This window comes from Abrus precatorius, unplaced genomic scaffold, assembly GCF_003935025.1.
Source record: "Abrus precatorius isolate BTA unplaced genomic scaffold, Abrus_2018 Scaffold3, whole genome shotgun sequence".
Taxonomy (NCBI): domain Eukaryota; kingdom Viridiplantae; phylum Streptophyta; class Magnoliopsida; order Fabales; family Fabaceae; genus Abrus; species Abrus precatorius.
The window spans coordinates 8,240,306-8,261,026 of record NW_020874373.1 but is presented as its reverse complement, the minus strand read 5'-3'; the positions used below and the strand labels follow the sequence as shown (position 1 = coordinate 8,261,026).

The 20,721-nt window shown below is 33.8% G+C and overlaps 2 protein-coding genes across 3 annotated transcripts; one reads left to right on the top strand and one right to left on the bottom strand.

The window, feature by feature from the left end:
• Positions 1 to 1,583: 1,583 nt before the first annotated feature.
• On the bottom strand, positions 1,584 to 11,260 carry LOC113861538 (la-related protein 6B). Its single transcript, XM_027494418.1, has 10 exons — positions 10,533 to 11,260; positions 5,699 to 5,780; positions 5,342 to 5,436; positions 5,121 to 5,192; positions 4,794 to 4,873; positions 4,577 to 4,676; positions 4,020 to 4,067; positions 3,846 to 3,914; positions 3,337 to 3,483; positions 1,584 to 2,043 (listed from the first exon to the last, which is right to left on the bottom strand). The coding sequence occupies exons 1-10, from the start codon at positions 11,016 to 11,018 to the stop codon at positions 1,795 to 1,797; spliced, it is 1,428 nt and encodes a 475-aa protein (XP_027350219.1). The 5' UTR covers positions 11,019 to 11,260; the 3' UTR covers positions 1,584 to 1,794.
• A 1,536-nt stretch (positions 11,261 to 12,796) lies between these two features.
• On the top strand, positions 12,797 to 20,215 carry LOC113861537 (ion channel CASTOR). 2 transcript variants are annotated; one of them, XM_027494417.1, is made up of 13 exons: positions 12,822 to 13,144; positions 13,241 to 13,315; positions 13,431 to 14,042; positions 14,726 to 14,908; positions 15,984 to 16,043; positions 16,118 to 16,321; positions 16,712 to 16,850; positions 16,923 to 16,960; positions 17,328 to 17,426; positions 18,204 to 18,398; positions 18,610 to 18,702; positions 19,223 to 19,486; positions 19,791 to 20,214. In XM_027494417.1, exons 1-13 carry the CDS (start codon positions 12,857 to 12,859, stop codon positions 20,007 to 20,009), a joined length of 2,469 nt encoding a protein of 822 aa, XP_027350218.1. In that variant the 5' UTR covers positions 12,822 to 12,856; the 3' UTR covers positions 20,010 to 20,214. The 2 variants fall into 2 exon arrangements, with proteins under 2 accessions (XP_027350217.1, XP_027350218.1); XM_027494416.1 differs by having other exon boundaries at positions 12,797 to 13,144; positions 16,712 to 16,960; positions 19,791 to 20,215.
• The last annotated feature ends 506 nt before the right edge of the window (positions 20,216 to 20,721 follow it).

Genomic DNA, 20,721 nt, shown 5'->3' with positions numbered 1-20,721 from the left:
TTTAAATATTTTTTTATAAAAACATTAATTTTACTTTAAAAAAATTGTTGTTTATTTTTTCTCTTATTGTAAACTTTCTTTCTTTTGTATTCCTTTTCATTTTTATCCATGTGTCTCAATCCATTTTTTTCTTCTTTTGAACTCTTGACAAAAATTTGTCGTTTATATTTATATCTTTTTTTATTCAAACTTTAATAAAAATATTTTTTTCTTCCTCCAACAAAAGTATAATAAAATATTTTTTAATTTAAAATTTTGAGTCTTTTTAAATCTTTTGTTTAAAATTCTTCTTTTATTAAAGATAATTTACTTTTTTTTTTTAATTTTTTCATTTGGTTTAATTTAAATTCGATCGAGATCATGCACTTAAATATAGTGTGAGTGTATTTCTAAAGATTTTTTGCATACACAGGAACTTGAATTTAAAATCTTACTTAAACAATATCGAGTCACTTGTAATTTGTACCAACTTGCAGACTATTTTTTTAAAAATCCTAATATTTCAATAATAACAAATTTAGATTCATTAGATTAACTATTTATCACACATCTTAAAAAAATAATTATATATATAAACGACTTAATCATTCTCTATCTCTTTTCATAAACACTAATTTGTAATGTAAAATTTATCAATTAAAATAATTAATGTTGTTAAAAAAAATTTACAAAAGTTTTGAAGATAGGTAAAAAGGAAGAAACAAAGAAGTAAGAAAATTTTTGTCAAAATTAAGGAAAGAAATATGTAATAAAACTGTAAATACAAAAATAGAATAAAAAAGAAAGCCAAAAAATTTGCTAAAATATACTTTATTTTCGTCAAAATTTACAAAAAGGAATGAAATAAGAATTAAAGTTTATTTTAATTTTTAGGTTAAAGATTGAAATAAGAAAGGAAAAAAAAGATAAAATTAAAATAAAATAAGAATTAAGAGACTAATCTAATAAATTTAGCCTTTTTTTATATTAAATAATATCATTTATTGCTATTAATACATTAAATATTATGATTTTATAATTTGTTTAATAAGATTATAAAATTTAATTTAAATACTCCTTTTACACTGATATCCAATTATAAATAGACATGTTACCAAGAATCATTAACATTTATAATAATTAATATAAAAAATTATATACATTATGTGGTATTGTTAATTGACAATCTTGTTGCACATATTATATGCAGATCTTATTGTATTCATTTGACACATACAATCATTTCAATTCCTAAAATTACAAGAACATACTAAAATGGCCTATAATAATTTCATAAACTAAATATTTTTATAACTATATGGACCGATTCTTATAATTTTACAAAACTAATTGGATATATTATTCCAATTAAATAAGCTTTTGGGGGAGAAAACTATGATACTTTGTTATTTTTGCTATTTTACAAAATTAACTTTTTTTCACTTAGAGAAAAGAACATAAAACTACATTTTTTTTAAAACTAATCATTATCATATCATTTTTCAAAACATTTAAATTTTATTTTATTTTCTTTTCTTAAAAAGGCACAAACGAGCTTTAAATCGTTAGGTCCGGTTATTCGCACATTTTTACCCAACGTGCTGCCTCGCCACTTCGGTCTGCCTTTCCATATATATTTTGTCTACTTTCTCCTGAAATAGCCACAACATCTCCAAAAGAAAAACAACACGTTAACAAATAGTGTTTGAGAATCGCCCCAGCCAAAATAGTACTCCATAATCATTCTGTTCCAGCAGCAAAATATACTCAGCTACAAGCACAATTACACACTTGTTTCGGCATTGATCAAACAAATTATGCTATATTAACAGCTACCGGCTTCCCCCGACCCATTGAAAATCCTCTTGTGCCATCCGGCATACGAGGCCCGGGTGGCTGCTTGGCAACAACTTGATCAGTTAAAATTGTATTAGTGGAAGGGGGTGTTCCCAAGTGATTCACACGATTATTTTGATGACAATGAACTCGACCCCGTCCCTTACCCCGGCCCCGGCTCCGACCTTTCCTCTGCCCGCTCTCTTTGTCAAAACCATGCTCTTCTCCCTGCCAAGTTAGAACTTCAAAGAATTATGGCCTAAATAAAAAGTTAAGGCATATAACAGCAACAAATACTATTGCTACGTTGTCCTCAAACTAGCAGTCAGAAATTTTCATATTACAATTGAAGACGACATGGACATGTATATGCTGTTAATGATGCAATAAAACACCATTATTCACAACATATCTGTATTTCAACCAAGGCATGTTACCAAAATAACCCAAAGCATATTTTCCTTTTTAAGATCTCAAACATGTTTGAAAGGGTTTTTAAACGGATTCGGATTCTTCCCAGTTGTAGTGAGAACTGGACATCCAGTTCTATTTTCGTTTAAGCAAAAATGAACTAGTTTAAACAAAAATACAGAAAACAAACAATTTTTTTTTATACAAAATTAGTTTAAATGAATTTTTTTATCTTAAGCAAATTTTTGTAGATTCGCTTAAGCGAAATATTCTAATTTAAGTGAATTTTGCATCTTTTCTCTCAATTTTGTCTTCTTCTTTTCATGCCTAACACTCTCTCATTAACCTGCATATTCAACCTTTTTTTTCCTCTCATATTCAATTCCATTCTTCCTCTCACAACTCCCTCTTCCCTCTACCCTATGTTCAACTCCTTTTTTCTCTTTCTTACTCTTACTTAACCTCATACTTATTTCTCCCTCTTTCCTCCATATTCAACTCTCTACCCTCCTCTTCCTTCACCATCATTCCTATACCACCTGCTCTCTTTGTCTCTATTTATCCTCACTCCTCTTTTTTCCTCGTATCCAACCTCCATATCCTTAAATGCACAAAATTTTTTTAAGTAAAAAAAATTGGTTTAAACTAATTTTGCATAAAATTTTTTGCATTTTCTATATTTTTGCTTAAGCGAGTTCATTTTTGCTTATGCAAAAATGGAAAAATGGAACTGAATGTCCAATTCTCGCCACAATGGAGAGAATCTAGATCCTTCTAAAACATAAGGCGGGAACAGTTTCCTAGACACAATCACAAAGACAAGTGCTAGAGCCAATATAAGAAACATAATAATAAACTCTAATATTAATTAGAAAACAATATAAGAAAAGAAACACCTTTGGTACTACATCTACATTTTAATATACTCCTTTTACTAGAAAGACCATGTCATAAAAGAATAATCCTTTAGTTTAAGCCTGACGTTATTGCAACTCAAGCATTCCAATTAACTTGAGATGGATACATGATTCTCATAATTACCAGTTGTCATGCAATAAAATTGTGTTATATATCATGAACAATCAGACAATAAAATAAGCTAGCACTTACCCCATGTTCATGCAGCTGAGTATCAGGAAAGGAAGCATCTTCTAATTGTTTCTCACCTGCCTGCGGCTCTAGGACAGGAGTATAATCCTCCTCACACCCAACTTCAACATCAAGTCCTTTCTTTCCTCGTCCTTGAGCAGTTTTTGACTGGAAATAAAATATCAATAATACATCTAAATCACAAAAATCAATAAATCTAATATTTTTGTTCTTCAAACAAACCAAAAAAGAAGAAAAGCAAGTAGGTCTAACAGCTTTGGAATTGGAAATGCCCCTCAACATTTATGATTATGAGACCATCTGGCCAGATCAGAGGGTTTTTTTTTTTTTCCTTGTCCCGTTCAAGTTTTAAAAAAATCAAAATACATATTTGTTGACAAGGCCATATGAGCTAGAATATTTAATGCCCAACAAATAAATTTCAAATTAGCGTTAGGTTGTATAAACAATGCATTATTGTGGGAACACTTGCATACTGTAATGGAGGGAAGAAAAAATTTAATGTATACCATGCGTCTATGCATTAGGCGAACCCGGAGGCCACTCCGCCAGTTTCCCTCATCATTCAGCTCAGCAACCTGCCAATGTTTCTCAATCTTATCACTACATGGCTGAAAAATGTCATCTAGCTGAAAAGTTACCTGAAATAATTCCTCCGAACTCAGCAAAGTAATGGTACTTACTGCTCTCTCAGCCAGCTCAACAGATTCATATTCAACAAATGCATGCAACTGGAACAAGAATTCAAATAAGATTCATTAAATCACCTCCACATTAATACTCATAAAAGAAAAGAGACAAAAGAATCATATCATTGGCATGCTTCTCCAGCATAAGTTCATGTCCTCCAACTTTAAATTTGTCAACCCAAAAAGGTAGCATGCAACACAGGTGGTCATGTCTATACTTCATAGCATTCAACTACCAGTTGAAATAAGAGTTATAAATCATTGAAATTTTTTAAAAAAAAATTAGACTAGGAATAAATATCTACATTGAGAAAGTCAAAACTGAAGAACAGGCCTGAAATCTAATTATTGATTTGCAGCCAAGCCCAACAGCTTTGTTCTGTGGATGGCCTCAAACAATATTGATAAAGACTTGGAAACCATCCTATGGAGTAGAATTAAATGGTCAATTTCATCATGAGAACTGTAATTCAAGCATATGTTGGATAAAAGCATAATAACTCTAGGATGGAACCTCTAGTACATGAATTCATGAATGCATGAATGTGTACCTTGTTAGATAAAGGCATGCCATCAACTTTTCCTAATCTTGAAGCAGAAGCAGCCCCATTATTGGAGGTTTGAGGTGGACAGGTACGGATAGTCTTCACACTGCCACATGAGACATAAGATGGCTAGAATTCAAAGCTTTACTGAAAATAACAAACTTAAAAAAATAAAGAAAAAAAATCCATGACAAGCATCATTCAATGACAACTACAGTAGTACCTCCCAACAGCAGAGAAAACCTTCATGAGATTTTGATGGCAATGATCCTCAGGTAGGTTTTCAGCTACAACAATGCGAGACTACAAGAAACACAAAAACTGCCAGGTGTGAGGGAGAAGGAAAAAGCACAAATAAGATAGATCATCATTAACAACAATAATACATTGTGAATAAAATATTTTGAAAAGAATACATGGCATGCAAGTATCAAAATATAACTGATCAAAGGGTGTTGCTTGTTTCAAAGAAAATCAAAACCAAATGCAGCATTAAATAAACTGTTTTGCACAACTTAAAGTCAGTCACAAATTGTCGTGAAAAAATTACATGTAGCTCTTCTACATCAGACTCAGTCAGGGGACACTGGCGTTTGATTTTCTTTCCATCTTCACTAACCACCTGGAGAATTCAGCAATGATATATATATATATATATATATATATATTTAAAAGCAATAAGAAAAAAAATTATGAAAGAAATCCAGACAGAGAAAATTAAAAGCTCAACAATAGCATTAGTTTGTGAAGCAAGAAAGTAGACAGACTTACAAGCTTTGATGAGTTCCTCAAAATAGTTGCAAGTTGGGAGTGACTGGTTATGAGGGCCTTTATCTTCTTGAAAGATGCAACAACAGATATAGGCACTAAATAATTTTAGAAAAGCATTAGACATAATATATAATAGTAGATCATATCAAATCTAAAATCATCTATCATCTATCTTACAGAAACAAGAATCAATGTGTCACATTGTTCAATGTGAGATTCTTTTAACATCCATCATCTTGTTCCTCCCTTAAAAAGGAGGAGAGGGATGACATCAAATAGGAAGCAAAATGAAATGTTTGAGCCCATAATAATTTAGTTACACAATAAAAAAGAAGGAAACCAAAAATATTATCTTACCAAAGCCTTCTGGATCTTTGTTGATGAACCTCATCAAATGATCGGTAGTAGCCAAGTTTAAATCACTGAAATAATACTCCACCTACAAATTATTATACGAAAATCCAAACCAAAACCCTAGTCAAGGTGTGATGCATGAATGGTAAAAAAGGTAAAAAGATGCAACTTAGAGAAATATATTATGATAAACATAAATAGATATATGTCACAAAAATAAACTTTTCTATCCATTTCCATCCTCAAATTCCATTTCCCAACATTAAATATGCAAAAGAGTCAACTTCTCAAATACCTCCTGAAATCCATCTTAAAGATGCAAAATTGGGGATTTAAATTTTATGGGTATTGTTAAATAATAGTAGAAAGCTAAGTATTAGATTTTTCACGAGTTCCTTGAAAATACTAACCCTTGTAATTTGGGAATTTAATCTAACTTCCTCATTGCTCCTTGGTGATCACTGTTCTTGGAATTCCCAGAAGTGATTACATTGGTTCTCCTATGAGTAGATGATTTACTAATTACTTGTGGAAACTGTTATATAATTGTTTCTTTTATGGCAGGAATATAATTTTCAAAAAATATGAAATTTTCTTTAATAAACTTTCATCTCCATGACAAAAAGATTATAATTATTTGAGATTATTGGGGAATCATATAACTAACATTTACTTATATTTCCTAATGACTTCATATTTCATGATTATTACTTGTCTTATACTTGCTAAAATGTAATTGCCATGATGGCTTACGCTCCAAAAATGTGATTTTAAGGACTGTTTAATTTATGTGAGTTTATATTCAAGAGAATGACAATTTGAGTAATACTTTGAAAGAAATTGAGAATGGAAATATTCTAGAAGTTGAAAATTTGATTGTTGTTTTCACTTGGACGTTAAGTTGTAAAGTGTTCACCGGGTTCTGTGTTAAGAGTGTTGCTTTGCTACAGCAAAGAGAATAAACAATCTAATTCGCTAGAGGTAGCAACGAGAATAGAAGGTTACGTGCTCATAATATATTCAGATACACTATTGGGTGTAAAGAACCTTTTCGCTCCTTATGAGATCAAAGGGTGAAAGGACCCTAACTATGAGATTATGTTGGGTATGAGGCACAGCCCCTATGACATGGTAGGTGGAGCTTGTACCCCTCCAGCTGGAATTTACAAATTTATACATAGTTCTTCACACGTGAATTGTGACCCATTACAGATCTTGGAATGGAAGAACTTTTCATATTATGATTTGATTAGCTATGAGTTCGATTTCTTCAATTAACTTATTGTTGAGGTTTAAATATACATCTTAATTAAGTATTAATTAAATAAGCTCTTATAACATGAGGACTTAGGACAAATTTTATCATGAAACTTATTAGAATAAAATAAAGAGCATACTTTGATAAGTGATATTAAAAAACTTATTGAAATAAGTTAAAAACTAAAATGAGCCTAAGATGGGTCATAAACTAATTTCAAAAACCCCTCCTCATAAGCTCTTTTAAACACCTTTCAAGTCATGTTAAACTTTTAAAAGCTCATGTGACTGCTTACTTATTTCTCCTTCCTGTTCACTTTGTTTATTATGTCCTCACCAAATTTGCATAACTTACCCTAATATTATTTTTTCTCCAAATTCACAAGTTGTTGAGTAGCAGGTTCCCAAGTTTTGTTGATCCTCCAAGGTGTTACTTATTCTTTTCAGTAGGCTTCCATGGTCAATGAGAGTTGGTATTAAATCAACTCTAATATATTGCAGCTGTAGAGATAGGAGTTATTTCTAATTTGGAGAATAGTATATAAATCCAGATGATTGATAAGTTCCACAAAACTTCCTTCTAGTATTTATAAAGGATACATGCTTACGAAATGTGACTTCTGCATATGGGATTTGTATAAGATTTCAAATGATTTTGAGCAGGTTATGTATAAAGTATGATTTTTCTCAAGTTTCAAGGAAGACTCTAACCCTATTATTACATTGTCATTGCATTCTCAGTATGATGTTATTAAGTGAGTGTTAAAGCCTATGTGCTAGTCACATACTTGATATGGGTCATGACATGAATATATCAAAACTCTAGCTTCTTGCATAATTTAATTGTGAAATTAAACTACCCCAGTAAGTAGATTCAATCAATATCCATAAAAGGGGACAACAACATAGCACTACTCTTGCAATAAAATAAATCAACAGAAAATAAAATGGGAACTAAAAAGCAATAATCAGAGAAAAAGAGCTTTATTGACAGACAGAATAGAAAATGGAAAATGAAATTTCCCCCAAAGGTTCCCCTTCAAAAGGATCTCTGTTCTCTGTCCCAATGATTTCCCCTTCACAAAGGATCTCTCCTTTCACTTATGCAATCAATCAATTTCACATAATACCATCCTCCAATCTGATTTCCCTTATTTATAGCCAATCTCTTCTAAGTAACTAGTCCAACTAATTAATGAACTAATGGATGATTAATAACAGTTCTTATTCACTCTCATTCTACATCATAACAATACCTACCCCCTTGAAATCCCACCTTGCCCTCAAGGTGGAACATGGAAAGTTTCATTGTATAAAAGTTCTTGCTGGTCAACTTTTGACCATGCATCTTTTCCTTGAATCTTGATACACTCCCCATTCTCAGCTGCTTGTTCATCTTCAGTACAGATAAGGACCCACACACTATATTCTGGGCATTTGTGCATGGAACTAAATGATTGGCCACACTTAAAAAATCTCCCTTCTTCCCATCCTCTGACCTACTCCTCATAAGAAAGTTGGCTTGCCCCTTTGTTTCTTGAGGGAACAGCGTGAGTAATGCTGGTCCTTGACATTGATTGAGATGTTGTCTCTCTTCCTCCTTGTACACCCTTATCTAAATGGAGGGATGGGCCCAAAGTTGTCTTGTTCCTATATGACCCTGACAACACTTCCTCTTGAGTTGGGCTTGAAGAATCTACTGGTTTGGGGACCCCCAATAAAGCAATACTCTCTAGAGTGTAGTATATCAAGACCTAGTCATTTGGGTTTGAGGTTGCAAATCCCCCATCCCATGCATAGATAGTCCTCAGCTCTTCTGCAACAGCCAGTGCCAAGTCAATTGCCTGAATCACATCTTTACAGTTGTGGGGTCTTACTCTGCACTTTACCTCCTACTGCAATCCTCCCAAGAAATATCCCAATGATTGTTCCTCCGTCATCTCCATCATTAGAGCAATTAAAACTTCAAACTCCTGAATGTATTTTTCCACTGATGACGATTGCCACAAAGTGCTAAGTTGCTGATACACATTACCCAAGCTTCATCCTCCAAATCTTTGAATCAATGCTGCTGTTGAGTCTTCCCATGTCAAGTCTGGAATTTTTTTTTCCAAAAATTGGAATGAATGCATGGCAATTCCCTCCATGCTAATGAAAGGGAGTTGCACTTTCTCTGGTTTGGCCCTTGCAATCCACCCAAGAGGGTCTTGGCCTACAAAACATGGGAATTCAATCTTTCTTTGCCTATGATTGATCATCCTCACTTCCACCATTAGAGTCACTGATCTCTGCTTTCCCATCAGGTTGCTTGGGCTTCAGTCCAAGGACCCCATTATCTAGCTGTTCGTTATCAGCATTGTCCTCCAGTGATATTCCTTGTTGCTGCAAAAAAGTCCTAGAAGGTCCATGATACATTTTATCTCATCAAGCTCCTTAAGTCAGGTTCCTTCTTCCCAAGTCACTTTCTTAAATATTTCCACTGACTGTTCCAATGCATCCATCCAAGATCCCATTGTGTTCAAGATTTGCAAATCCAGCAGGTTTGACCAATTGATAGGAGCCCAGAGAGAATAAATGAAGACTAGAAAGCAATAATCAAAGCAACATTACTTTATTGAAGAACAGAACAGAAAATGGAGAATAAAATTTCTCCCAAGGATTTCCCCTTTCACTTACACAATCCATCAATTTCACAAAATGTCCTCCCCAATCTAATTTCTCCTACTTATAGCCAATCTCTTTTAAGAAAATAACTAACTGATGACTAACAACTGTCCTTATTCACTCTCATTATACATCCTAACACACCTTCAAAAGCAATAAAATATCCCAACATCCACTAGGCTACAATCATGTGATTCATGTCAGCAATGACCCAGGAAAAATAGGAAAGAAAAAAGTGCAATCCACTACTTGATGTTTACACTACACAGATAAATGAGGACCAATAAACATGGGGGACCTCTCCTCTGTCAAAAATTAGGGTACTAGCGCAACTGATGATCTATTTACTCCATTCTGAGTTACTTCTCTTTCAGTGACATCACTGAGGGTGTGTTTGGGACGGAAGGTTGGGATGAAAGAGAAGAGAGGGGATAAATTATCGTGAAACCTTCAAGCTTCCTAAGCTTGTTTATAATAATTATATGTCTTAATTCAAAACTAAAAACGTTACCCTCTCTTTAATTTCACTCTGAAGGCCTCATTATTGTTATGAAAATGATACAATTCAAAACTACTAACCCTCCTCCTCCACACTCTTGCATCCAAACATTACCTAACTTGATCCCCAGGCCAGTCCATAATCGCCGATGATCCACATAGGAACAGGAATAGAACAAAGTCTATAATCCGAAACTTGTATGAATGTGTTGGCTAATTAAAATATTTTATTTATATTGATATACACGCTGATTACAGATTGTCGATAGGAAATTAGAGGTAATAATACTTTTGTCTACCAAGACAGTTCATAGAACTTTAACAAAGAAAAAAAACTGAAACTATCAATCACCCATTCAGTTTGGAATCACAAGATAAGTATGGAGATTGGCATATTTACTAGGCAACTAGAGTATACCTGATTTAAAATTTTCTGACTAGCTTCATCGGACAGCTTGCTTTTGGAAGAAGGGGTATGATCTGGGTCAACTTGAGACTGCTGCACACCGGAATCAGAGCTAACATAATACTGATGCGAATGATGATGAGACCTGTAGTGAACCGGAACGTGATGCTGGTGGGCAAGATGATGATGATGATGGTGATGATTCTGAACCGGGACGACATGACCCTGAATCGGTATATGGAACGGCGAAGTTGGGGGCGGTGAGTAAACGTGCACCATACCTGAAGCCGGAGGAGGAGGTGGCGGCGGCGGCGGTACTACGAGCCTAGGTTGTTGCAAATCGGTCCGCGGGGTGGGTCGAGTGGGTACAAATTCTGGCGCCTGAGCGTTGAGCCGGCTAAAAGAGACGTTCCTTGAAAGAGATGGATCTGGCTGCGATTGTGCCGTAGACGAAGATGGCAACATATCTGGGGATTCTGAGAGTGACTCTTGATCCATTTTGTTCTTTCTTTTCTTTTCTTTTCTTTTCTTTTCTTGTTTTGGTTTTGTTCGACGATCTAGCTGCTGATGCTGTTTAAGTTACTCTTTTTAAGGGGATAGGAAGTAGAAGTAGTGGGTCTGACTGCAGGTAAGAGAATAAATATAGGGGAAGAGTCGTTAATCGATTTTATTTTTTTCTTTTTTTCTTTAACCCAATCGGTGTCGACGACGACGGAGAACAATTCTCAAAATTTCACGGGGTTCCCCATTGTGAACAATTTATTGTCTATATTGATAGATTCATATATGACTTTTGACTGACAAAGGTGGACGGCCCATCAGCCCTTACCACTGCCCCCAAGGCCCTAATCATCACGGCAGATCTGTTCTAGCATACGAAGGAACTATGGAATTATGCACAATCATAAGCTATGAGATCTTTTTATGGGTTTATAATAAGCTTGATTTTAAGTGGTCATCAAATTTTGGCTAGATAGAGTTGTGAAAGTATTAAATATTGCATGACCTTCCTTTATGAGCCAAGATTTTACTTTTATTTGTGTGTGTTTGTTTATTTAGCATCAGTATGAATTACATATTCAAAGGTTTCATGAGTCATGTATTTTATTTAAATAACTAGTATATTTTATGTTTTACGTATAAACAAGGCATTAGAAGAAATTTAAAAAACAAATTATAATTTAGAAAAGAGGAATTGAAACTCCCAAAAATAATTTTGTCAATTTTATATCATATTAGTATGCTTTTATGGTATGTTAAGATATTGTTGAAATATATTTTATTTTTAATTATTAATTACTATTATTTATTAAGTATAATTATTGTTAGTTAATTACTTTAATAATTTTAATATTATTTTAAGAATAGTTCTTATGAAATAACTATTATAATAACTTTATTATTTTAATAAGAAAATTTTCATTAAATTAATTTATTTTATCACAATAATCAATAAAATAGTTTTTAAAACATATATTGACATTAAATAAAAGAGAATATGATAAAATATATATTAATATTAAAACTAAACTCTTATTTTAACTTCTAAAATTGTTAGTATTAAGTATTTTAGTTTTTAAAATTTTAAAAATATTACATTAATTTTTAATTTTTATATTTATCTATTATTTTAATCTCTCAAATCATGCACATGTCACGTTAAATAATATATAATTGATTAAGCAAGAATAATAACGTTTTATACAATTTGATATATATATTTTGAATATTTTAGTTTAAGTACCTTCAAACATTTTATCTTTTTATTTTTATTTTTTATTATCTTTTTAATATTACTATTTTCAGAAATCATTATTATTGTCTTTCATCAATTACATTTTTTTGGTTATCAGTAATGATGATTTTAACGTTTTTTATTTTAAATTTTTATAATTATTATATTTTTGTATTTTTTTATAATTTTTAAAATCAAAACCTCTCTTAATTATGTAACAAAATTTTTATTGGTGAGTGAAATCTAACACACTAAAGTCTAAAAATTTTCTTCAAAATAGGCTCTTGAAAAACTATGCAAAAGTTAAAAGTTTTTACCTTAGGCTTTAATGAAGTTTTTGATGCTACTACTGTAGGAAAAACCAAGATTTTAGAACTTCAAAATACGCATGGTTGGCTTGGGTTGAATGGAAAAAAATATTGAAAGAAGTTGAGTGTAAAAACTAGGAATATGACTAACCAAATATGCCTTAAGCCGGCGGCTGGAGTCTAATAAACATAGTTTATGCTTCTTAAACTGTTGAATTTGAATAGTAGCAATTAGGAATACATCGTAGTTTAATTGTTGTTTACTATCGTATGGAAAAAGTATAATTCCGAATATGTCCCTGGGTTCAGAGACATCCGCTTCCGGCCGAGATTGGTTCTTCCCGTCTCCGTCGTTCCTGCGTTCCTCTTCTTCGCAATATGGCCGTCGATTTTATTCAAACTCAAAGCCTTACTCTCCTCCGAGCTCCACTCGCATTCGCCATCGCCGCAGAGTTAAATTCCCTCGGACTCCCACTCTCACGAATGACAAACCTCAGATTTCCGACACGAAAAATGTCAAGTCATCTGCGAAGAATAGCTTTATTTGTCTTTCGCAGTTTCATTGCTATTTTGCCCTTGTGGTAGGTACTAGGTTGCTCTTCTCTGTCTGTCTCTCTCTCTCTCTCTAGCTCGCTCACTCGCTCACTGTTTCTTGTTTTATGTCGGCGTGTGTGCAGACGTTGACTCTTGCTTTTTTGTTGCTGCTGCTGCTCCGAAATAGACATCTAGAAAGCCAAGTCAATAAGTTGCAGGCAGGGCGATTCCTATAATATATATTAGATATATGCTCTCTTTCATCTTAAATCCGACTCCCTTTAATTCAACCTCCTTCCTTAACAACTGAACCCAGCTAATTTTTCTTTGTAGGGTGAGATTCTAGGCCTTAATCTCAGGTTACATGCGTGCCATAACTTGGACACCCTGAATGTGACTAATTCCACTGTTCAGGACGCTGATCCTTGGTCACGTGAAAACTTCAAAAGAAATCTAGCTCTTTTTTCCTCGTTCACACTTCTTTTTGTCCCCCTCATTATTTTCAAGTACATAGGCTATGTATCAAAATCAAGATTTTCTGACAATCTATCAGACCAAGTTTCTCTAAACAAGCAAATAGCATATCGGGTCGATGTCTTTTTATCAGTATACCCCTATGCTAAACCCCTTGTGTTGTTAGTTGCAACGCTGTTACTAATATTTCTTGGAGGGTTGGCCCTTTTTGGTGTAACAACCGAGGATTTAGCACATTGCCTCTGGCTATCTTGGACCTACGTTGCTGATTCTGGCAACCATGCCAGCTCCCAAGGCATCGGTTCAAGGGTAGTTGCAGTTTCCATTAGCTTTGGTGGGATGCTTATATTTGCGATGATGCTTGGACTTGTGTCTGATGCAATATCTGAGAAGTTTGACTCACTAAGGAAAGGAAAAAGCGAGGTGGTTGAGCAAAATCATACTTTGATTCTTGGTTGGAGTGATAAATTGGTGAGATTCTCATGTCACCATCTGTTGGATGTCTTGTAACCATCCTTATGAAAGTTTTGATGAACTAATGAATAATTCATGACTAATAACACACAGTTTTTTGTGCGTGTAATAAGAAATTAATAAATAATAAATATATATTGAAAATGATAGCATTTAATGTTATTAGTGCATTAAATTTTGTGATATCTTTTGATTTTCAATAAAAAATTAATATTCTTTGTTATGGAAACACAAACATATATAGAGAGATGTCTAGCGTCCATTAGTAATAAGACCATAATACTTCTTATAAGGCTTGAACAATCCTTTTCCAATGAGTTAGCTTTTGGGAGTAATTAGATGAGGTTTCCTAAGATGGTTGCAGAGTATATTTAATTTGAATGTTAGGTCACTTACAAATGTTCAGTTTTGCAAACTTCACGCACTAGATATCCAATCCTGGGTGTGAAGGAGTGTGTTAAGATGTCCTACATTAATAAATAATATGTCCAGAATATTTGTTACAAGGCTTAGACAATTCTCTTCTTATGAAGCTTTTAAGAGTGAGTTGGACCAAATTTTCATATATATATATATATATATATTGATTGGTGTTTCTATCCCTTGGTTATCTACATAATCAATTGACTTTTTGAAATGCTCATGAATTTCAACCACAAATAGCATGATTGGATGTGCAGGGTTCATTATTAAATCAGCTTGCCATAGCCAATGAGAGTATGGGTGGAGGAACTGTTGCAGTGATGGCTGAGAGAGACAAAGAAGAAATGGAGCTTGACATTGCAAAAATGGAGTTTGATTTCAAAGGAACATCTGTCATATGCAGAAGTGGCAGCCCCTTGATTCTGGCTGATCTGAAAAAGGTGTAGGATCTACTTTAACCTTTATCTTGGAATTGTGATTTTCTGTATGTCTGGTATAATGTATGAATTCTAATGTTAACCTATATTTTCAAGTGTAATAACTGTGCCTATTGATATTTATTTCCCCTTTTTCTGTTGATGTCTGGAAGGAATTACAAGGAGGAAGAGTGTTCCACCTTTGTTTAAGAGAGGCTGTTTGGTTTATTCTAATGAGTTAAATAATTAGACTTGTTTTATTGTTTTGGTAAAAGTTCAGTAGAGCCTTGAGCCATTAATGTATAGAAAACGAGGGAGTGTAAAAACTATAACAGCACTGACATGCTCATCACTTTGGTTGGCTGGCTTTTGGGGCCCAGACAACTGAACCAATTAAGTTGGTCCCTATATTTTCAAGTAATTGGTTTGTTTAGAGTTGCCAGAACTGAACAAAATTAAACTTGCTATTAGGCAGTTAGCCAAATTTGTTAGAACTCACAGATTGCGATTGTAGAAGATGTTAGCTTCATGACCCAATTAGGAAAGTATATTTTAGAAACCAAAGGGCTTAGTAGTCCAGACTTTGTTTGTTTGGTCTTCTTTAGTAAAACTGTTATTGTTAGTAAGCTCCCCTAACTGCAGTAGCAGAGGTAGGATATGACTAGAGGAAGAGAATGTAAGCAAATTATGTTGTTCAGTTAGTTATAGGCTTATAGCAGGAGAGATCAACCTCTCAAATTCCTGTAGACTTATAATGGATGCCATTTTTTCTCTTCTTAGGATCATATTCGATAAAATTCCCTCGCTTTCTTTCTATTAATCTCCACATTCTGAACCAGCATCTATCAGAAGAATACTGATTGGAGAGTTTAATTCTATACTGCACAACCTGATCACAAGTTCTTCTCACACCAAAGTAGCATTTTGAAAACTGTGGATATTGCTTTGGTCATGCCTAATGCTTTATCCAATTACTGCTAGAAGCACTTTTTAATGTTGGGTTCTTTTTTCTTCATTTGTTACAGTATCATTATGGCATAAATGTCCTTGCTTTGAGAACAGTCTTAAGTCTTGTTTACTAGAACTGTGTGATATACAGGTTTCTGTTTCAAAGGCTCGTGCAATAATTGTCCTTGCTGAAGATGGGAATGCTGATCAGGTCTGATTGAGTGATGATCTGCTTCAAGTTTTGTAAGGCTGGATAACCCTTAACTTGCTTTGTGTTTGGTACAGAGTGATGCCCGTGCTTTGAGAACAGTCTTAAGTCTGACTGGCGTTAAAGAAGGATTACGAGGGCACATAGTGGTTGAATTGAGTGATCTAGACAATGAGGTCCTTGTTAAACTTGTCGGTGGTGATCTTGTTGAAACTGTTGTAGCTCATGATGTCATTGGTCGCTTGATGATTCAGTGTGCTCGGCAGCCTGGACTTGCTCAGGTCAACATCTACTACTGTTTCATGATATTAATTTGCGTAATTGGTAATTCATAATGTTATTCGAGTGTAAAATCGTCAACTACTGTTTTCAAGTTAATGATTGACTATAGTATATTACTTATATTATTTTTGGGGCCTTCTTCCTTATCTTCGGATCTTTTTGTAAGATAGGATTGTCTTTATGGCCTCCCTTTGGTGTTCTGTCCATGGTCTCTGAGTTTCTTTCAGAATTTTGGAGTGACTGGAGAGCTGTATTGGGTGGCCTTGTTTCACTTTATTTTCCTTCTGTGCTACAGCTTAGGATGAAATATTGATCTCTGCATCTTCTCTCTAATAAAGTTTATCCTACTATTAAGCTTTTCTATACAACTGATGGGCCTTCTTTGGCAGATTTGGGAAGATATACTTGGATTTGAAAATTGTGAATTCTACATCAAAAGATGGCCACAGTTGGATGGTATGCAATTTGAGGATGTGTTAATCAGCTTTCCTGCTGCAATTCCTTGTGGAATCAAAGTAGCATCACATGGTGGTAAAATTATTTTGAACCCAGATGACTCCTATGTTTTACAAGAAGGTGATGAGATTCTAGTTATTGCAGAGGATGATGATACCTATGCCCCAGCGCCCTTGCCTATGGTGCTTTGTCTCACATAACTTGCTGTTTTTTGTTTTTGCTATTATTGTTTGTTCCATGGTTTGTTCATGGAAAATACAATGCCAAATGCTAATGAAAGATGAAGTTTATTTGAGCAAATTTGGTATGCAATAAGTGCTGGTGAATATCTGTAAATTCTTTTTGTTGTATAACATTGTCTATGGTAGGCTTTAAGCAAGATACAACTGACAATTGTATTAGAATCAATTTATTTAAGGTCTAACAGTGATAATTGTTGTGCCCTGAAAAAGTAGGAAAGCCAAGGAAGTCAAGAACATTTTATTTTGTGGATGAGTTGAGAGGGATTGAATGATATGGTTCCTTGCCCCCTTTAATTGATGATTTCAGGTTTGGAGGGGAAGCTTACCCAAGGATTTTGTTTATCCAAAATCTCCAGAGAGAATACTTTTTTGTGGTTGGAGGCGTGATATGGAGGATATGATCATGGTAATGCTATTAAAAATGTGCTGCTATGGTCCCTGTTTTTCTTTAGATTCAGTTACCATTGTGCATGAAATGGCAAAGGCATCTCCGAGAAAAATTCCTTTTATTTCTGAAACATTAAATTTGACTGCCTGTCTTGTATTAACCCTCCAACTTTCTGCATCATTCTTTATTCTTTGGATCTGAAAGTCATTAGCTCATGTTACATCTACACTTAGCTTGTAACATTTGAAATTTACACTTTCTGTTGTCTTCTCTGAATTATTTGAGGAAATGATGATTTATTTCTTGATTCAAAATAGGTCACAAGATATCAATAATTCTATAAATAGTACAACAATCAGAATTCTAAAGAAGGAAATTGAATCAAATCTATCCTACTAAACTGTACGGTTAAAATCAGAGAGATTTATGTACAAATAATCCCTTGATAGTAGGAAGAAAATATTTACAGTTAGCTTAGCATAAATGTGGCATAATTATGCCGTAATTAATCAAGGATTTGACTAATTCTAGAATCAGATTCAACATCCAACACCTGAATAATAGATGTCAATCATGCCTAGCTTGGATCTTAAGTTCTCATGACTTGTGGAGAACCTTGGTTGGGACATATTTAATTTTTAGGAGCTAGATAAAAGTTGCGCATATATATGACATATTAGGCAAGATTCTTAGTTCGGGGGAGTCGTGGCCGATTCCCTCTCTCCCAACAATAGTTTATATGCAGGGGGAAATAATGCTTTTTTGGGCCTGTCCAAATTCTCTCTGTTCCTTTAGGTTTTGGATGCATCTTTAGCACATGGGTCAGAACTCTGGATGTTCAATGATGTTCCAGAAAAAGAGAGGGAAAAGAAGCTAACCGATGGTGGCCTTGACATTACTCGATTGGAAAATATATCGCTGGTCAATCGTGAGGGGAATGCTGTTATACGCCGTCACTTGGAAAGCCTTCCATTGGAATCATTTGATTCAGTAAGTGACATTTATTAGTTTGTCCTCGCTGTGTTGTCTTACTGCATTATCTCTATTCTTCATGCATAATATAAGGGATTGAATCACCTATGGGTTATTGATGCTTGTTTGGACTTCAGTGGACTTCTCTTTCCACAACAGCATAATTATAGATTAGTTGGGGTTAAAGTTAGACCGCAACAGCATAATTATAGCTTTCTGGTCTTTGCAGATATTGATTTTGGCTGATGAATCAGTAGAGGATTCAGCAATTCAAGCTGACTCTAGATCTCTTGCCACACTACTTTTAATTCGTGACATACAAGTGAGTTTCTAGTCTAACAGAATAAAAGCTCTGATTTGATACACCTTGACAAAAATATGTCTATATACTAGCCCATTCTTCTGCTACCGCAAACATTATCATCCTTTATAGTAGATCATGTAATGCACAACTACTGTGGTTAAGCAATAACATGTAAACATCTGATATCAATAGAAAATTACATGGCGAGGATATTTTGGCAGAAGTTTATTGTTGATTCTCTATGGTTTTATCTTTTGGCTTTCGTCAATTCTGTTTGTATGCTATTACTGTCTGCAAAATTAGATAGTGAATTCTCATGGTGCTGTAGCTAGATCATGTTGTCCTATTTATTTACTTTTTTGTACTCTCACAATTGCATGATCTTATATTACTTTCACCACCCTTGAATATCACGAGCAATTATTGGATGGACTTCAATCATTATTTTTATTCCAAGCCTTATTAATTGATCCTACATTCCTAGTTCCTTCAAAGCTTTCTGAGTTGTATATTTGTTATATTTGGCGCTTTGATTCAGGCCAGGCGTCTTCCTTATGTAGCTATGGCTAGTCGTGCTCATGGAGGAAGCTTCTCCAAAGGTTCATGGATTGGGGAAATGAAGCAGGCTTCTGATAAAACAGTTATAATTAGTGAAATTTTGGATCCTAGGACTAAAAATCTTTTATCTATGTCAAAGATCAGTGATTATGTTTTATCAAATGAACTTGTCAGCATGGCTTTGGCCATGGTTGGGGAAGATCGGCAGATAAATGATGTATTGGAGGAGCTCTTTGCAGAGGAGGTACACTTTTTTTTCTATAAAATTAAGGGCAGATTACATTACATGTTTTTCATGCATTACATCTAACATCCTGAAAAGCTTGCCAAGTTTGCTTTTCGCTATGTTATGTAGCTCCCTATCTTATAGCAAACTGATAAATTCAGATCCCTTGCTAGTAACTTGAGTTTTCCAGTTTCTTAAAAAAAAAAAGTCGTTTCCGTGGGAGCAACAAAGAATAAACTTTTAAGTAAAATATTCATTTTTATTTTCATGCTTCATAATGTAATGAATTTCTTTTTTTTTTTTTTCCTCTTAATTTTATCAGGGAAATGAGATGCATATAAGGCAAGCAGATCTATACCTTTGTGAAGGTGAGCAATTGAGTTTTTATGAAATAATGTTACGAGCTCGGCAAAGAAGAGAGATTGTCATAGGCTACCGTTTAGCAAATGCCGAGAGGGCAGTCATTAACCCCCCAGCGAAAAGTGATAGACGGAAGTGGTCATTGAAGGATGTTTTTGTGGTGATTACTGAAAAGGAATGAGGTATCTGTGGACAAGGTAAACGGATATCCATGCTGGTGACTTTGGAGTTCTAAAGTCTGATACTCAAGTAAACACTAATTTTTAAAATTGTATCTAGTGGTAACTTTAATCCTTAATTTACTTTTAATTCCCAGCTTAAAAAAATGTTCACTTATTTTGTAAAACAACTATGCAAATGAAGTAAAAGACTAAAATGAGCATTTTGACAAAGGACTGACCTAATGGGCTAATGTTTACTATCTCAAGAAATAAGAGGAGGATTTACTCATTATGTCTCCTCATTTCTATTCTTGAAAATGAGAGGAATTATTAAAGCTACCTTGATCATGTGAAAAAAAATGATATATGTCATTTACAAAATTGTTTAGGTAATGTTCAAGTTTAAGATGTCAATGTTGTGTTGAAATTTTTGTATCCATCTATTTTGTGATCAACATTAAATAGGTGAGATTTATTTAATATTGAATTAAATTAAAGATTGACGCACAATAATTAAAAGTTGGAAGACAGGGTTATTTGTTGGAACTTTAAACCTGATAGATGAATATTTTTTTATAAAACATTCTTAGCCTTAAAAGGACGTGTGTCATGCGCAGCTTAGTCCTTAAATTTTAGAAAACTGTATTCAATTTTTAAAGTTTTCATGTTTGCAAATTAATCACTCTGTTAATTTTTTTTCCTTAAAATTTTGTGATTATCGGGTGACCGATC

Excerpts from the sequence above, each read along its gene's own strand:
- LOC113861538 (XM_027494418.1), bottom strand. The coding sequence starts at position 11,018 with ATGGATCAAGAGTCACTCTCAGAATCCCCAGATATGTTGCCATCTTCG. Across the intron at positions 4,874-5,120 it reads CTGATGTAGAAGAGCTACAT|TCTCGCATTGTTGTAGCTGA; the intron begins GTAATTTTTTCA and ends TGTTTCTTGTAG. Across the intron at positions 3,915-4,019 it reads TTGAGCTGGCTGAGAGAGCA|GTTGCTGAGCTGAATGATGA; the intron begins GTAAGTACCATT and ends AAACATTGGCAG.
- LOC113861537 (XM_027494416.1), top strand. The coding sequence starts at position 12,857 with ATGTCCCTGGGTTCAGAGACATCCGCTTCCGGCCGAGATTGGTTCTTC. Across the intron at positions 13,316-13,430 it reads GCCAAGTCAATAAGTTGCAG|GGTGAGATTCTAGGCCTTAA; the intron begins GCAGGGCGATTC and ends TTTTCTTTGTAG. Across the intron at positions 14,043-14,725 it reads TTGGTTGGAGTGATAAATTG|GGTTCATTATTAAATCAGCT; the intron begins GTGAGATTCTCA and ends TTGGATGTGCAG.